This window comes from Stegostoma tigrinum, chromosome 33 (assembly GCF_030684315.1).
Source record: "Stegostoma tigrinum isolate sSteTig4 chromosome 33, sSteTig4.hap1, whole genome shotgun sequence".
NCBI lineage: Eukaryota > Metazoa > Chordata > Chondrichthyes > Orectolobiformes > Stegostomatidae > Stegostoma > Stegostoma tigrinum.
The window spans coordinates 33,297,589-33,315,180 of NC_081386.1; the positions used below are offsets into that span (position 1 = coordinate 33,297,589).

The following is a 17,592-nucleotide window of genomic DNA, read 5'->3' on the forward strand; positions in this document are numbered from 1 at the left end:
ATCATTTCAAAATATGTCATTTCAACTGTAAATAATTGTTTCATTTAAAGACTTCATATTAAACATACTTGTCTGCTAAATTCATGTGTGGGACCATGTTGCAGTGTTTTTATTCCAGTAGAGAGATACTAATCCCACTCCAACAAGGAAAGAAGTACATTTGCGATTAACACCAGTTTGTAATGATAATTCTACTTTAACAACTGAGGTGGGTTTTGAATGCTGAATTTTGTGAATTTGACTTTGATTCTTCTTTCCGTTGACCAGTGCTAGATTGCTGATTAACAGGGTTATGGCTCCATGGACACTGCCAGTCCAAGTAACCATTTTTAATATCAGGGTCTTTGGTCAGATCTTTGCCTCAATTAGGTGTGTGCACACACTTCTAGCAGAACAGCAATAGGGAGTGGAGATTGTGGCTGGTGCACCCAGTGTTTGGTCCTAAGGTTAAGTGCCTTGCTGGTGTCTCAGTCATTGAGATCAGCTAATGCAGAGTAATTTGAACCTGGCCTGTTCCCATTATCTCTGATTTTTGATCTCTTGCATTTCATGCCATGTGATGTGTTTGCTAACCAAATCATTTAGGAAGTTCAGTAAATTTTCTAGTTGACTAATGAATGTTAAGAATTAGCACAAATTGCTTAAAAGTTAAAAGCTTGAATTTTTAATGTTGTGATTTAGCGCTTGCTTTCCTGTTTCTAATTTACATTGTTCAGATGCTGGCCTTACCATGGTGGTGTTTGATTTCTCACAAGAAGATCTATTGAATCGTTTAATGATTTATGGGAAGGCAGGCATTGTTGACTCATTGTGCCATCTTAATCATTGGAATCGATGTTCAATTCCCATCCATGCATTAGAGGTAAGAGACTGGGGAGACAAAAGGGTTGTTTTGACAAGTTTAAAAAGCTTAATTTTAAATTTTGTTTGCTAAATTTCAGCATGTTGTTTTGCATATTGTTTGCAGTATTAATCCATCAAAATCATGCATTTATGCATGATAAAACATGAAACATCTCGAGGCACTTCGTTGGAGTGTTATCATAAAAGTTTTAACATTGAATCACATGAGATGTTGGAACAAGAGCATCTTAAAGATATAATTTGGAGGATTTAGTGAGGAGGCAGGTAGCAAAAAGCACAGCTGTCAAAGTGGAGTAAAGAAAATTGAAGCTGCATGGACAAGCATGGATGGTAGTGAAACTTGAGGTGAGAGTGGTAGGAAAGGGCAATGCCTAAGAAGAATGTGAAAACCACGACAAGAATTTTAAAATCAAAGCATTGCCAAGCTGGGTGTTGATGTGGGGTCAGTGTGCATGGAGGTGATGGGTGAAGAGAACTTGGTGTAAGTTAGTATGCTGACAGCAAAATTTTGAATGTGCTCAGATTTACAAAGGGCACTCTGAACAGAGGTCTACCTTGAGGAAAACCTTGTACTTCTGCCTGCCAATAAGTTATTAACAGAATGCCTTTCTGATTATGATTGGTCCCTGCTGAGTAAATGAATGTAGAAACAGCCTAACACCCTGACTGTTAAGATGAGAGAGAGAGTTACCAATGATCAGAGGAAGATTTTCTCTGCCTGTCACTTACAGCAGAATCATAATTTTTCTTTTTGACAGCTTTTATGATGTTGCTGCGCAGAGAAATCTCTCTCTCCCTTGATGTTGCTTGAAGTTTCTCCTCTTGAAAGGATTTATGGAATTCTTACCACATTATGAAAGATAATTGAGCATTTAGTTAACCAGTCACACCTGCAACCACTGCTTATTCACTTCTTTTATTAAATTCTTTTCTGGATTTCCATGAAACGTGTTGAGTGAAGTGATATTTTACTTTGCAGTAGATTTGTACAAAACTAATTACATGCATTCTTCTTGTACAGTTCTGCCTTTTGATCAAAACTCGTCATCTGGGAGTTGTCATTTGTGGCACCTTGATTATAAGAGGTGTATTCTTAGGGGTAGAAACTCTGACCTTTTGATGTCTTGGCACTTTTGAATACGTTGTAACGGAGTCAAAAAAATGAAGTCATGATGAACTCTAAAAAAATATTCAACAGAGCTGTGGTAGCATTAATGTGTTTGATTTGGTAAAATTCTCCTATATTCAAAGGAGCTCATTTGATTTATAGTGGTGCCTCTAGACACTTTGGAAAGCTGATTTTACTGACCTGTGGTCTGCCTTTGCTTTCTTGGAATAGAACTGTTGGCATGTGATAAGATAACTCCTTATTCAAGACTTTCTGCAGCCATAGTTTTTAGTTACAAAAATACAATAGTACTGAAAGTAGTAGTCAGAATACAATATTGCATTAACATTTCATGCATTTAACTGTTAATAGAACCTCTTAAACTAAAGTGGTGACATTTCACCTTGTTAGATTTGACGTTGTACAACCGTATCCCCACGTTGCACACTCAGCTGCTGGACTGTGAAGCTAGAGTGTCTGGGTGAAATGAATATTCATGAGAAGACAAGCCACTAGCGTGTCCTTGGAAACTTTTGCAGAAGCCACTTTCTTCAGAACCAGAAAGAACAACGCACTGATTGGCTTCGAAGCCAAAGAGTTACTGATTTCCACTGTGCAATTCTGCTACTGACGGAATGTCTTTACAGCCTTGTTGCTATGCTGATACTATAGTAAAACAATAAAATCTCTCCTTTTTGCTATAGGTGGAAGAATTTGCACACATGATTAAATTGCTTACACCAATAGGTTTGTCATTTTTCATATCAAGTAACAGATTCTTGGAATTTGATCTCCTCACTGTTTATGAGGAAAATAAACCAGAATTTGTGAAGGCTATATTTCTTGGGAATGGAAAGAGTAATGAGGTCATATGGATCAAGGGTGCAACTGCTGTTACTTGTCATTTAAAAGAGCTATCAATGTTTAGGGCTCCATTACCTTAACATATCCTGTCCCTTCGATGACCCTCTGTGGAATGCTCCAAAGAGTGGCGGGGGTGGGGGGGGAGGCGGAGAATTCAAGTCCTTCACAGATTTTTTTTTGAGAAATTTTGAAATGTTTGGATTATTTGTGCCTTTTTTATTTTCTTGCAAAAATAAGAAATCTGAGGTAAACTTGTAAACATACGTCCATTAGGTTGTTTATTACAGATCTCTGTGCAGTACTAGAAAGTTTGACTGGGCTTAGAAAAGGTAGCTGTTTACTAACCATTATCACATCTGAAACAGGTTAACTTTTATGTTCCATGGTTACTCTTAATCATTGTTTTGCTGCAATATGAAAATTCACCCATAGTTAGTTGGTAGCTACTTTACAAACTGGTTGTATGATTCTGAAATTGTAACGTACGCTAATTTGAAAGCAAAAAAAAGTAAAACACTTTTCACAGGAGTTAAGAATAAATGGAGTCTTTACTTTTCATATAATCAATCTTTTCCGACTTTATCTGAATTTTTCAAATATTCAGTACCAAGATTTTCAAGTCATTCTTCTACTTGGATACACACTAATGGATATGTTAAATCGTTCATCAGAGAAAGGCTTTTCAGAAAATCAAAACTGTCATTCTTTTAAATCTTTTTCCTAATTATATTTGGACCTATTCAGAGACTTTTGGGAGATGGTGTTTCAGATTTAGAACATAGAACAGTACAGCACAGAACAGGCCCTTCAGCCCACGATGTTGTGCCGACCATTGATCCTCATGTATGCACCCTCAAATTTCTGTGGCCATATGCATGTCCAGCAGTCTCTTAAATGTCCCCAATGACCTTGCTTCCACGACTGCTGCTGGCAACGCATTCCATGCTCTCACAACTCTCTGTGCAAAGAACCTGCCTCTGACATCCCCTCTATATTTTCCTCCAACCAGCTTAAAACTATGACCCCTCGTGTTAGCCATTTCTGCCCTGGGAAATAGTCTCTGGCTATCAACTCTATCTATGCCTCTCATTATCTTGTATACCTCAATTAGGTCCCCTCTCCTCCTCCTTGTCTCCAATGAAAAGAGTCAGAGCTCAGTCAACCTCTCATCATAAGTTAAGCCCTCCAGTCCAGGCAGCATCCTGGTAAACCTCCTCTGAACCCTCTCCAAAGCATCCACATCTTTCCTATAATAGGGCGACCAGAACTGGACGCAGTATTCCAAGTGCGGTCTAACCAAAGTTATATAGAGCTGCAACAAGATCTCATGACTCTTAAACTCAATCCCCCTGTTAATGAAAGCCAAAACACCATATGCTTTCTTAACAACCCTGTCCACTTGGGTGGCCATTTTAAGGGATCTATGTATCTGCACACCAAGATCCCTATTTCTATGACACTTTGTGTGAGGAAGTATTGTTTATTTTTTTAAATCTCACATACCCAGCTCCTCTTGTTCTGGTTTCCTCATCAACTGTAGTGTAAGCGCCACAAGGCGAAAATATCTTTTCTGTGCTACTTAATAAAGGACACTTGCAATTTATTTTACAGCTTAGCTTTACAAAAATCCCTCTCAGAATTTTAAAGTACGGTTTGTAAAATGAATGCTAAACTGTGGTTGACAAAGGTTTTGTTAAAATGTATTTTAAGATGTCTTTTCAAAGTGGAAAGATAGTTGGAGCAGTTCCAGAGTGATGTTTAGCTGCGTGAAGATTCTGTCTGAAAAACAGTGAAGGTCCCAGACTGGGCATGTGAGGAGTACACAGTATCGTTTGAAGGGATGTGGATAAATTAGATAAATGGACAAAGCATTTGGTAGATGGATTATAAGGAAGGGAAAATGTGATGCTATCCACTTTGGTAGGAAGTTGATACATTTGTACTGCGCTGGTACCATTAAATGGCAGCTTGTAAACTTTACATTGTACTCATGTGAGTGACCTGTTGGGACTTTTTTTATTTATTTACGTAAATGATCTGGATACAAATGTACCCGGCATGATTAGTAAGTTTGCAGATGATACAAATTTAGGAGATATCGTTGATAGTGAAGAAGGTTATCAAAAACTAGAGGGATCTTGATCCGATGAAGAAGTAGCTTGAGGATTGGCAAATGCAATTCAATGCAGATAAGTGTGGGGTGTTGCACGTTGGAAAGTCAAGCCAAAGTAGGACTTGTACAGTAAATGGTAAGGTCTTGAGTGTTGTAGAACAGAGAGACCTAGGAGTACAAGTACCTAGTTCATTGAAAACGGCGTTGCAGGCAGACAGTGGTGAAGAAGGCATTTGGCATGCTGGCCTTCATCAGTTGAGGCATTGATTTTTGGAGTTGGGATGTCATGTTCCAGTTGTATAAGTCATTGGGGAGGCCACACTAGGAATATTGTGTATGGTTTTGGCCGTCCACTTTTAGAAAAGACATGGTTAAACTGGAAAGTGTGCAAAGAAGATCTATGAGGATGTTCCCAGAACAAGTGAGTTAGAGGGAGAGGTTGACTAAGATAGGACTTTATTCCTTGGAAAGTAGGAGAATGAGAGGTGACCTTATTGAGGTGTGTAAAATCATGAGGGGCCTCGATAGGATGAACGTATAAAGCCCTTTTCCTTGGGTAGGGAATTGAAAACTAGGGGACATGGGTTTAAGGTGAGAAAGGATAGATTTAAGAAGGATCTGAAGGGCAACTTCTTTATGCAGAGTGGAGCAGATATGGAATGGGCTGCTAGAGAAAGCAGTTGAGGCAGGCACAATAGCAACATTTAAACATTTGAATAGGTACATGGATGATGAGGGTTTCGAGGGATACAGGCCAAATGTGGGCAATTGGAACTAGCTGAGTGGGCACCATGTCAGTAATGACCTGTTTGGGCCAAAGGGCTTGTTTTCCATGCTGTACTACTCTGACTGTCTAACTTTAGTGTATGTGACCATAAAAGCTAATTCTAATTTTAATAAAAGAAAGTATTTAAATGGAGAGAGAATACAGCAATGCAGAGCAACCACAGAAAGATAGCAACTAATAAGAAAAGTAAATGGAATGTTGACCTTTCTCTAAAAAGAAACCTTGAAATGTAAAAGCAGGGCAGTCTTAGGACAATATGCAGGCTATTGATGAGACCACATGTAAAGTACTATATATAATTTAAGGAGGGATTTTTTTTCTTGGCAATTAAGAGAAGGTTCCCTAGATGGTTCCTGCTTTGTCTTGTGCCTGAGCGCAGTCACAGCCTGACAGCTTGACTTGCTGGTTAGCTGTCCTCAGCCAAGGAGTCAGGCATCTTGCCTTATGATACATCACAGCATCAAACTCACCTCCACATGCCAGCCAGTTAATGTGGCAAATGTGCTGTGTGATACAGGCAAATGGCCATCGTCAAAGTCTAAGGCATGCAGTTTATCAATAAAGTGTTGGAGAAACTTAGGCCTGGCAGCACTTGTGACAAAAAAAGCAAGTGAGCGTTTCAATACAACTTTCTCAGAATTGAGAGCAGCTGGAAACTGGTGTGGCAGAGGGCGAAGGAGAAGTGGATGAAGTAGATTGTGAGGCTGCCTAGGTAAGGGGATAGAGAGGAAAGTTAATGTTGCTGAAGGAGAGAGCGATGATAAAATGGGTGTAAATGAAGGAGAAAATGCAACCACTTGGCTGAGAACAAAATCAACAAGACATGGATGGGGAGCAAAAAATGGTAGTAAGAGGTCGTGCTCTGAAGTTGTGGAAGTCAATATGGAGTCCTGGAGGCTGAAAATTGCCTAAGTGAACATTGAGTGAGTAAATGTTTGTTCACTTTGGATAGTTGTTAGAACACAGCAGCAGACCCAGAAATGTTAGAATGGAAACAAGGTGGTTTATTGCAATGCCAAGACTCACCAAGGTCAGGGTCATTGCTATGGATGGAGTGGAGATGTCTTGCAAGTGGTTACCTGCTCTGCATTTGGTCTTGCCAATGTAAAGGAGATTACATTGTGAGCAATGAATTTAGTAAACTAGATTGAAAGAAGTACAAGTAAATCATTGCTTTGCCTGGAAGATGTGTTTGGGACCTTGGACACTGAGAAGGAAGAGATGAATGGATAAGTATTATATCTTCTGAGCTTGCATGAGAAGTGAGCGACTGAATGCAAGCATTTGTCTGGCTACACTATGGCTTTTGAAAAATGGCACACGTGCTATGGGTGGCTGTTTATCTCAAAATATTCAGCAAGTGGCAAATACTTTTGGCTATGCCAAGATGGTAGAATGGGACTAGCATCAGATGACAGGGGTAACAGAGGGTTGTAGTGGGTAGATAATGTGAGTTCCAGATGATATGGCAAAAAATCTTGCTATGGCTCAGGGAGAAAAAGGGAAACCGGATGAAATTGACACAGCCAAAATATTATAAAATTCAGCCCTTCGTTACATAAATCACATTGTCAATCGTTCATAATTTAAGAGAACAGCATTTTTGATGCAGATCCATAAAGCTTCCCAAATAATTAAAAGCCTTGGAAAGCTACCTTTAGAAATATACTCTGAGGAGCAGCCAATAGTTATATCACAATGACCAAGAAGCTGCTTTACAATACCTGTTTATATCATTTTAGTAAAAATATAAAATAGGTCCCTAGATCACTCTGTGAACATGCTTATATAGCTTTCATAAGCAAATAGGATTGAACAAGGGAAGCAGAATGTTGTTTAAATGGGCTTAAAAATGGGGAGAGATGAGGAGGGAAAATCTAATTAGCTGACCAGTTTAGTGGAAGTATAAATGACACTGTGACAAATGGCATTCATGTTTAAAATTGATGGGTGTGATGGAAGAGTTTGGCAAGAAGTATTATACGTTCTGTATTTCAATACAGAGGATAATTGATGGAGGCAAGAAGTTCCTTAGCTTTGCTAGTAAGGAAAGAATTATTATTATTAAAACTGTGTGGCAAGCCTTTCAAAGCAGGGTAGGAAGTAAGAGTGCATGATGGCAAATTTGGAGGTTGGAAATTTGAGGAGCAATAGCAATATCCATGTACGGGATTCACAATTGCTGGCACGGAACACAGATGAAGGGCCTTGGGATGAAAGGACGGAGTCACCAATCAGATAATGACAAGCCTCACAACCCTGTTTCAGGAGGTCCTCAACCCATATATGCTGACATTGATTTAGTTGGTGGCAATGACTTGGCCTGTAAAAATAATATGTTACACTTTAAATTTGCAGGCAGGAATTGAGAACAGGCAGCTGGATATGGTTGATTTTTTCCTGAAGAGCAAAGAAAAACTATTTTGTGCTCCAGCAGCACTTTTGGTGCAAGAACCTTCCGCAGCTGCGATGATGTCTTCTGTGCAATTAACAAGTAAGCAACTTGGATATTCAGGTCAAAATTTGATTTGCTCAGTTAGTGTGGACAAAATTATTTGAGATGTCGCTTATTAAAAAAGATTTCACTGTTACTTAACAAACCTTACAATTATTTGTTTTGTTGTCTGCTAGTTAGTTACTTTGTTTTCAAGCAGTCATAATATTACTTAAGACCTGGTGATTTGGTACATATAAGCAAGAATATTATAGACAATAGGTGCAGGAGTAGGCCATTCAGCCCTTCAAACCAGCACCACCGTTCATTATGATCATGGCAGATCATCCACAATCAGTATCCTGTTCTTGCCAGCTTTGTGTCATCAGCAAATTTGCTAACATTACTTTTAATGCCTTCACCTATATCATTAATGTATATTGTAAACAGCTGCGGTCCCAGCACCAAACCTTGCTGTACCCCACTGGTCACCGCCTGCCAATCCGAAAGGGACCCGTTTATCACTACTCTTTGCTTCCTGTCAGCCAGCCAGTTTTCAATCCAACTCAGTATTTTGTCCCCAACACCATGTGTCCTAATTTTGCTCACTAATCTCCTTGTATATTGTGCAACATTTATCTGCTGCCATGTTTTTTTTCCCACACGTGGGATTTGAACATTGCTAGCAAGGCTGGTATTTTTTACCTATCTTAATTGTAGCTAAGAAATATGGATATGACCTAACTTCTTAAAAAATTGCAGTCCTCCCGGTATAAGTACATACAAGAACACAATATATACAACACATACAGACAACACAAGAAGTTGCCAAATGTTGATTCAGGATCAATGAAACATAAACTAGAAACAGGAGTTGGTCTTTTGGCCCTTTGAGCCTGCTGTGCTCTTCACTATCATCATGGCTGATCCTCAACTCCATGTCATAGTCCTGGTTTCTACCTATATCCCTTCTTGGCTTTAAAATAGAAAGAAGTGTATCTAGAAAGAAAGGTGCTTCAGTTCCAAGCCAGGATGTTGGGTGCTTTGGAAGTGTTTCTGCGCACCCTGCTTCCCTCTCCCTTCCACATGGTAGCAGTCACAAGTTTGGAAAGAGCTGCCCAAGCAAGTTCCTGCTTGCATCTTGTAGCTGGCTTAGGCTGAAGCTGTGAAGTATCAGTTATTGAGGGAATGCATGCAAAGGGTGGATATTGGGATTCAGATCAAGTCAGTTGCTTGCTTCTGAATAGGATTGAGCTCCCTCAATATTGTTGGTACTGCACTTGTTCATGAAAGTAGATACTATTTCATTACACTCCTAACTTGAGACTGGAATTTGTCTGCAGCAAAGAAATACTGGTCATAACTTCTTAAAATAATTTTAAATGATTACAAAGCAACAACTCCACCAAAAGATTTAGTCCCCTGTTTTTGAAAATTATTTATGCTATGGTGTTATGATAGTGAGACTCCCTGGATGACACTATTGTCATTCAATCCCTATATGATTTTCTTTGAGAAACTGGGGCTATAGCCCTGAACAATAAAATAATAATTTTTTTCAGAAATCCTATGGTGCTGGGTACCATTTTTATTGATTGAATTCCTAACCATGTCCAATTTAGGTTATGGTTATTCTGTTGAGAAATATTCTTTGCCTTAAAACCTTAGAAATAAATGTCTCAAAATTGAAAAAACAAAAGTTTTTCATTGGCTCCTTCAATTTTGCTGGGTCAAAATCCTGGAACTGCCTTCCTAACTGCATAGTGTCTGTCTAGAACATAGAACAATACAGCGCAGAACAGGCCCTTCAGCCCTCGATGTTGTGCTGACCTGTGAACTAATCTAAGCCCATCCCCCTACACTATCCCATCATCATCCATATGCTTATCCAAGGACTGTTTAAATACCTCTAATGTGGCTGAGTTAACTACATTGGCAGGCAGGTCATTCCATGCCCTTACCACTCTGAGTAAAGAACCTGCCTCTGACATCTGTCTTAAATCTATCACCCCTCAATTTGCAGCTATGCCCCCTTGTACAAGCAGACGACATCATCCTTGGAAAAAGACTCTCTGCCCACCCGATCTAATCCTCTGATCATTTTGTTTGTCTCTATTAAATCTGCTCTTAGCCAATGAGAACAGATCCAAGTCCCTCAGCCTTTCCTCATAAGACCTTCGCTCCAGACCAGGCAACATCCTGGTAAATCTCCTCTGCACCTTTTCCGATGCTTCCACATCCTTCCTGTAATGGGGAAACCAGAACTGTACGCAATATTCCAAGTGAGGCCGCACTAGCGTTTTGTACAGTTGCTGCATGACATTACGGCTCCGGAACTCAATCCCTCTACCAATAAAACCTAACACACTGCCGCCTTAACAGCACTATCAACGTGGTGGCAACTTTCAGGGATCTATGTACATGAACACCAAGATCCCTCTGCACATCCACACTACCAAGAATCTTTCCATTGACCCAGTATTCTGCCTTCCTATTATTCTTCCCAAAGTGAATCACCTCACAATTATCTGCACTGAACTCCATTTGCCACCTTTCAGCCCAATTCTGCAGTTTATCCAAGTCTCCCACAACCTGCAACATTCTTCCACACTCAATCACTCCACCAGCTTTAGTGTTATCTGCAAACTTACTAACCCGTCCACCTATGCCTGCGTCCAAGTCATTTATAAAAATGACAAACAGCAGTGGTCCCAAAACAGATCCTTGAGGCACACCAATAGTGACCGGGCTACAGGCTGAATATTTTCCATCAACCACCACTCATTGCCTTCTTACAGAAAGCCAGTTTCTAATCCAAACTGCTAAATCTCCCTTAGTCCCGTGCCTCTGTATTTTCTCCAATAGCCTACCATGTGGAACCTTATCAAAAGCTTTACTGAAGTCCATGTACACCACATCAACTGCCCTTCCCTCATCCACATGCTTGGCCACCTTCTCAAAAAGCTGAGGTTTGTGAGACACGACTTGCCCTTGACGAATCCATGTTGACTATCTCCAATCAAATTGTTGCTTGCTAGATGATTATAAATCCTATCTCTTATAATCCTTTCCAAAACTTTTCCTACAACAGAAGCAAGGCTCACAGGTCTATAATTACCTGGGTCATCCCTACTGCCCTTCTTGAACAAGGGCACAACATTTGCAATCCTCCAGTCCTCTGGGACTAAACCTGTAGACAATGATGACTCAAAAATCAAGGCCAAAGGCTCCGCCATCTCCTCCCTAGCTTCCCAGAGAATCCTTGGAAAAATCCCATCCTGCCAAGGGAATTTATCTACCTTCACACCTTCTACAATTGATAACACCTCCTCCTTACTAGGCTCAATCCTTTCAAGTCTAATAGCCCATATCTCAGTCTTCTCCTTTACAATAATTTTCTTTTCCTGAGTGAAAACAGATGAGAAATATTCGTTTAGCACCCCTCCGATCTCCACAGGGTCCACACACAACTTCCCACTTCTGTCTTTGACTGGCCCTATTCTTACCCTAGGCATCCTTTTATTCCTCACATAGCTATAGAAAGCTTTGGGGTTCTCCTTTATTCTACCTGCCAATGACTGCTCATGTCCCCTCCTTGCTCTTCTTAACTCTCTATTTAAGTCCTTTCTAGCTCATCTGTAACTCTCCATCACCTCATCTGAACCATCTCGTCTACAGTCCAAGAAGACAGCTAACCATCGCCTTCTCTGGGCCTATTTGACTAGGGAATAAATACTGATGCAATCTGTGATGTTCACATCCCATGAATGAAAATTGCATGAAAATTTAAAGATTGCAAATAGTTAAAAATTAGAGAATCAACTGGATGAAAGAAGGATGCAGGTCAGCTGTGGCCTGTTCAAGTGATGCCATGGGCTCGAGAGGCTAAATGGCTTCCTTCTGTTACTGAGTTCCAAATCTGGTCTCCCAGAGTTCTGTTTGCAGAAGCTAATTTGGCTTGTCTGTAAGCTACTGTTCCACAGCACTATCTTCAACATTGAGTCTTGTGTCCTGTACCAAATGTGCCAAAAAAAACTCAGTCCTAAGGTACAGTTCATACAGTTTTTTTGAGCTCTGTTTTATCACTCAGCTGTGGTGTCCAGCTATCAAAATAGCTAAGCATAAAACACTGAAGCCCTGGAGATCAAAAGGCCGTGATTTGATTTGTGAGGTGTACTGAGCTAACTGATCTCAGCTGGGACAGTGCTGTGTAGAGGTGACCCATGTTCCTTAGTTTCAGTGGAGGAAACATCAGGCAGATTTTCTGCTTCCACATGCTGTTTGGCATCTTCATTGCATTTGTGTAACTGTCAGATACAAACAAGCTGGATCTCAGCTGTGATTCATCTATGGTCAAGAAGCCATGTCACTCGCTGTCTAGACATGTGTGTGTAGAATGCTAACTTCAATGTGGTTCTGGTGGGCTTGTGGAACTGTAGCCAAACAAAACTCGACCCTCAGCAGCCTGAGGGAGAACAAAATTTTGCAGCCTTCAATTCCAAAGGCTTTATTTAATCCCCTTAAAATTAAATTGCTTGTATCACTTTTACTGTGATATCATTTTTATATTAAAGCTGTAAAAGATCATCAGACTCGGATTTTAACACAGGACATCAGACAAAGTTGAGCTGCTATTAATTCATCTAAATCCACCCTTAACCCTACCCCCACCCCAAATCAACCCACCTTTCCCTTTCCATTCCTTTGGAAATTGCTTTTTTAACTGTGTATTGCAAAATGGCAGTCTTTTGTGCTTCTTGGTAATGGTTAAGATACAAGTTCAATGACAATGTTTCTTCTTGTTCATTTCCCTCTTCGTGTAGATGTTGAAGAAATTAAGCCAGCTCTAGATTTGCTATATTCGGCAATCAGGGCAAATGATTCTGAACCACAAGGCAAGCAGTTTTCTGAACAGCTTCTGAACCTTACTTTGGCTTTTCTCAACACACAAATGCAAGAACTTCTAACCCAGTCAGTAGGTGAGATGTCTTGATAAAGCTATGGATTCTTTTGAATGATTTTCTTTGTGCAGCTATTCTTTATCCATGAAGCATTCAGATGGGGAAATAACAGAAATGATGTTTCCATTTTGAGATTTTTTTTGAACTGATGGTATTTCAACACTTCTTTTCTTCCCTCGACATGACATTGTATTTCCTACTGTCTCCTGAGAGAGAAGTTGACACATTTTTGGAGCTGGTAACAATTGGTGAAGGCAAATATCTAGAAATTAGAAGGGAAAAAATTGCAATTTTTTAAAAGCAATATGTTAACTGTTTTACTAAATAATTAACTGAATTGGAAGTGTAATTAAAGCAGCCTGACTGAAGCCTAGTTTATTTCGACTAGATGTTAGAACAGTAGAATTATGACCATAAGGTTATAGGGTTCTTCATGTCAGTAAAGTTTGAGATTTATTAGACTTATCCAGAGCTGCTTTATCTTGTAAATTCTGAAGGAGATTTAGAGGTATCCTTTTTTCATTTGTTTCATTGCTTATTGAAACTGTAAATCATAGAAAGCTAGAAGCTGAAGCATAGTGAGAAGCTTTGATGGTAAAGTGTTCATTTTCCAATCCTATTTTTCTGTTTTTTTGTCCATTATATCCTTTTTTTAAATGATTTTTCAAAATGTCTAATATCCTTTTAAAATGACAGCAAGTTTCTAACTCAATATTCGTTTATCACAGAGTACTATTTGTTCTAATAACATTCAGCATGAACAGTAGATATTCTAACTTCATTCTTTTGATATTTGTAGAAATGATCCTATATCTATTCCTTGTAACTGACTGCCAACAATGCAAACAGTCTTTGTGAACCATGACAGGAAACTTTTGAAAATCTCTTAGAAGTTTTGTTAGATTCTCTCCACAACCATTTGTATTACAGTGAATAAAACTTGTGTTTTATTAAGCTAATTTTTTTCATTATTAGTTTATCTTTCCTGCATTATTTTGCTGAATTTCCTGTCTAACTTTCAATGGCTCTGATGTCCATTTGGTTCAATATATAAGCTGGACTGTAGATTGAAAGTCATTGTCAGAATTGCATACTTTATGAAGAGATCAGAGCTGTGGAAAGTGGCCAGTAAAAATTCACTTTTTTCAAGCATATTTGCTATCGCTAATAAGGATGAGGTAAGACACATGTGTCTCCCACCAGGAGACCCTGCCAGAATCCAGTTAACTTAAACTGTCTCCATGATGTGATAATGGGAACTGCAGATACTGGAGAACCTAAGATAACAAAGTGTGGAGCTGGATGAACACAGCAGGCCAAGGAGCATCTCAGGAGCACAAAAGCTGACATTTCGGGCCTAGACCCTTCATCAGAGAGGCTCTCTGATGAAGGGTCTAGGCCCGAAACGTCAGCTTTTGTGCTCCTGAGATGCTGCTGGGCCTGCTGTGTTCATCCAGCTCCACACTTTGTTATCTTAAACTGCTTCCAACTGCCTAAGACTCCACGCAGTGGCTGTGATAAAGATAAAAGCTTCAGTTTGGCTCCTAGCTTAACCTTTACATACCCATTATCTTGTACAACATCCTCTAACGTCTCCTTTGTATTCGCTGTCTAGGATTTTACCATACAGTTCTGTGAAGTTTTGGGATGGCTTTCTCAATTTAAAGCTGTTGAATTGCTGAATGTTTTGCAGTTGGTGCAGTCCTACTACCTCCATCATAATTATATTAAAAATCTTTTCCTTTTTGCATGTGCTTTCACCATTGTTTATTCCCAACATTTATTTGTGGTGAAGTGCTACTTGATTGACATTTCAAAGGCCTTTGCCGTCTCTATTTATCATGCACCTTAATTGAATAGCAGCAGCTTCAATGTCCTTCCTTGTTTACGTCTAAGTCGTTAAATAAACAGAAAGTGACAGTTTGCAATATCAGTGTTTGGGGTACATTGTATATTGTAATTCAAAATTCATTCATCCTGCCAACTTTGTTTTCTGACTCTAATGCTTTCACTGAGCCATTACTCTTTCTATGCTGCCTGACCTGCTGTGTTCATCCAGCTACATCTTGTTATCTCAGACTCCAGCATCGGCAGTTTCTACTAGCTCTTTCTATGCGGTTAGGTTTTTTGAATATCATGCCTTGATCTTAAGTAGCACAAATCACCAATACCTTATCAACTAATTATGGAAATTATAATTGGTATCCACCACATTCCCTTCTCTGAAAACTGAATAATTTCTTTAAGACTATCTATCAACACTGGTGCAGTAGTTTGATCAGTGTCTTTTATGTTTCTAATAGTTTTTTTCTGTCACCCCCTATATTCATTAAATGCGTTTTTGTCTCTATTTATTTACAGAACCCCAGCCTTTGTGCCTCCTTTTATTTCCCCTCAGTCAGGAGATATTTAATTACTACTTTATCAATCAAGAGCATAAATTATTCTCATATTTAGTCTAATATTTTCTTCACCAGCTTTAGCCTCACAAGTTAACCTTGAATCAGATCCCCTTGCATTTCATGGAACATAGCTAATATTCAATCCATCTTTTTCTCTAGTGACTTTTAAAAGTCATTAATCTGCCTGCAGGACTATGGACCAGGTGCTGGAAATTAGAATGGCTGTTGATGCAGCTGGTGCAGGACGTCAAAGTGATGGTGGTGTAGTGGTGAGAATAGCTACTTTCCAAACCATTGAGCTGGGTTTGATGCACAGCCGTTGTGAGGTTTTAATTTGGGGTCCTCTTGTGGTGCAGTGGTAAAGTTCCTATCCCTGGATTGAGAAATCTGTTCGAGAGGTGTGTAATTACATCTCTGAACAGGTTGAGAAAAATCGGTTAAAATAAAAAAAAATGCAGCTGGTACAGACACAATGGGCTGAATGGCCTGATTTCACTTTTACGGGTCTGTTATGTTACTGGCCTAGTAGTCCTCTATTAATAAAGCTGCAATGTAAAGCTAATCTCTGTAATGGTTACCGTTGTGAAGACCAATCTAGTTCAGAAAATGCCCTTTCTAAGGAACAAAGCTTTCTGTCCTTAACCAGTCGGCCCTAAGTGACTTCTGACTAAGTGATTGGTTAACTCTTAACTGTCCACAAGTTTCAAACCACTCGGTTCAAGGGCCGTTAGGGACGGGTAGCATATGCTGGCCTTACTAGGCATGCATATGTCCCTTGAAATAATAATTATTTCCAAAGTGTAACCTGACTTGCATTCATTATCTGGCACTGAATATTAATCCCTTATGCAATTGGTGAAATAATTGAAGATATTTCACAAAGTACATAATTTAGCATTTACAGTTTAAAAATAGAATAACAATTTTATGTCATTTTTGATAAATATTTCTTTCGTACCACTGGAATTTATATTTTCTTTATCCACAGCTGAAGAATGCTCCTTTTTTAATGTTGTAATGTTATATTTATTGCCCATCCCTAATGACAGTGAGAAGGTGGTGTTGGGTCATCTTAAAGCAATGCAGGTTTGAGGGGGATTCTTCTCTATGATGGAGCTAGTGTGAATTCTGTTGCCAAAATGATGTATATTTTCAGAGTTGGACAAGTACAAGCAAAAATGTGTGGACCATTTGACCAGTTATATTATCAATCTCCGTAAATTTATGAAGAAATATCCTCGAACACCTCCAAATGAAACTGTAACTAGTGACAGCCTGGATGAAGAAAATGCATTACCAGGTGGTAATCAAGCTTACCGAAAGTGGAAGAATCTAAATACTAATGTAAGTACTTGAATTAATAATTATTTAACTTGTGATTTATTGTGACATTAATTGTATCAACTCTACAACATAGAGCCATGCCACTATACCTGTCATATAACCTATCAAAATAAGCTTCCTATTCGGTTCTCCCTTACATATTTATACAGCATTCCCTTAAGCATCTATGCTACTAGCCTCAGTGATACCTTTTCGTAGTGATTTCCACATTCTTGCAAATCACAGGATATGTTTACGAGAATGGTTCCAGGGTTGAGAAACTTCAGTTTGAGGGTGGATTAGAGAGAGATGGGGGCTGTTTCTCTTCGAGAGAAGAAGGCTAAGAGGAGATCTGATAGACATTTGAGGCGTCTGGATAGAGGAGATAGGGAGAAACTGTTCCCACTCTTAAGAGAATCAAGGATTTGAAGGCACTGATTGAGAGTGATCTGGAATGCATTGCCTGAAAGTGTGGTCGAGGCAGGTTTAATTGAGGCATTTTGGAGAGCATTAGGTGATTGTTTTTCATTAAAACAAATGTTCAAGGCCATGAGAACAAGGCAGGAGAACGACACTAATTCATAAAGCTCATTTGGATAACTAGTACAAATATAATGGCCGGATGGCGGCCTCTGCACTGTAATATTTATGTGATTCTTTTAAAGAAGCTTCCCCTGAGTTATTCACTAGATTTATTAGTAACTGTCTTATTTATGAGTCCTAGATTTGATTCCGC

At 39.2% G+C, this 17,592-nt stretch overlaps 1 protein-coding gene across 2 annotated transcripts in view; it reads left to right on the plus strand.

Moving 5' to 3' along the window:
• Positions 1 to 17,592, plus strand: part of spg11 (SPG11 vesicle trafficking associated, spatacsin) — a 143,179-nt gene that overhangs the window by 20,544 nt on the left and 105,043 nt on the right. For both annotated transcript variants that reach the window (XM_059639165.1, XM_059639166.1), the window contains exons 7-10: positions 717 to 862; positions 8,095 to 8,230; positions 12,994 to 13,149; positions 16,690 to 16,877. In XM_059639165.1, coding sequence (XP_059495148.1) covers positions 717 to 862; positions 8,095 to 8,230; positions 12,994 to 13,149; positions 16,690 to 16,877 — 626 coding nt within the window. The remainder of the gene's footprint in view (positions 1 to 716; positions 863 to 8,094; positions 8,231 to 12,993; positions 13,150 to 16,689; positions 16,878 to 17,592) is intronic.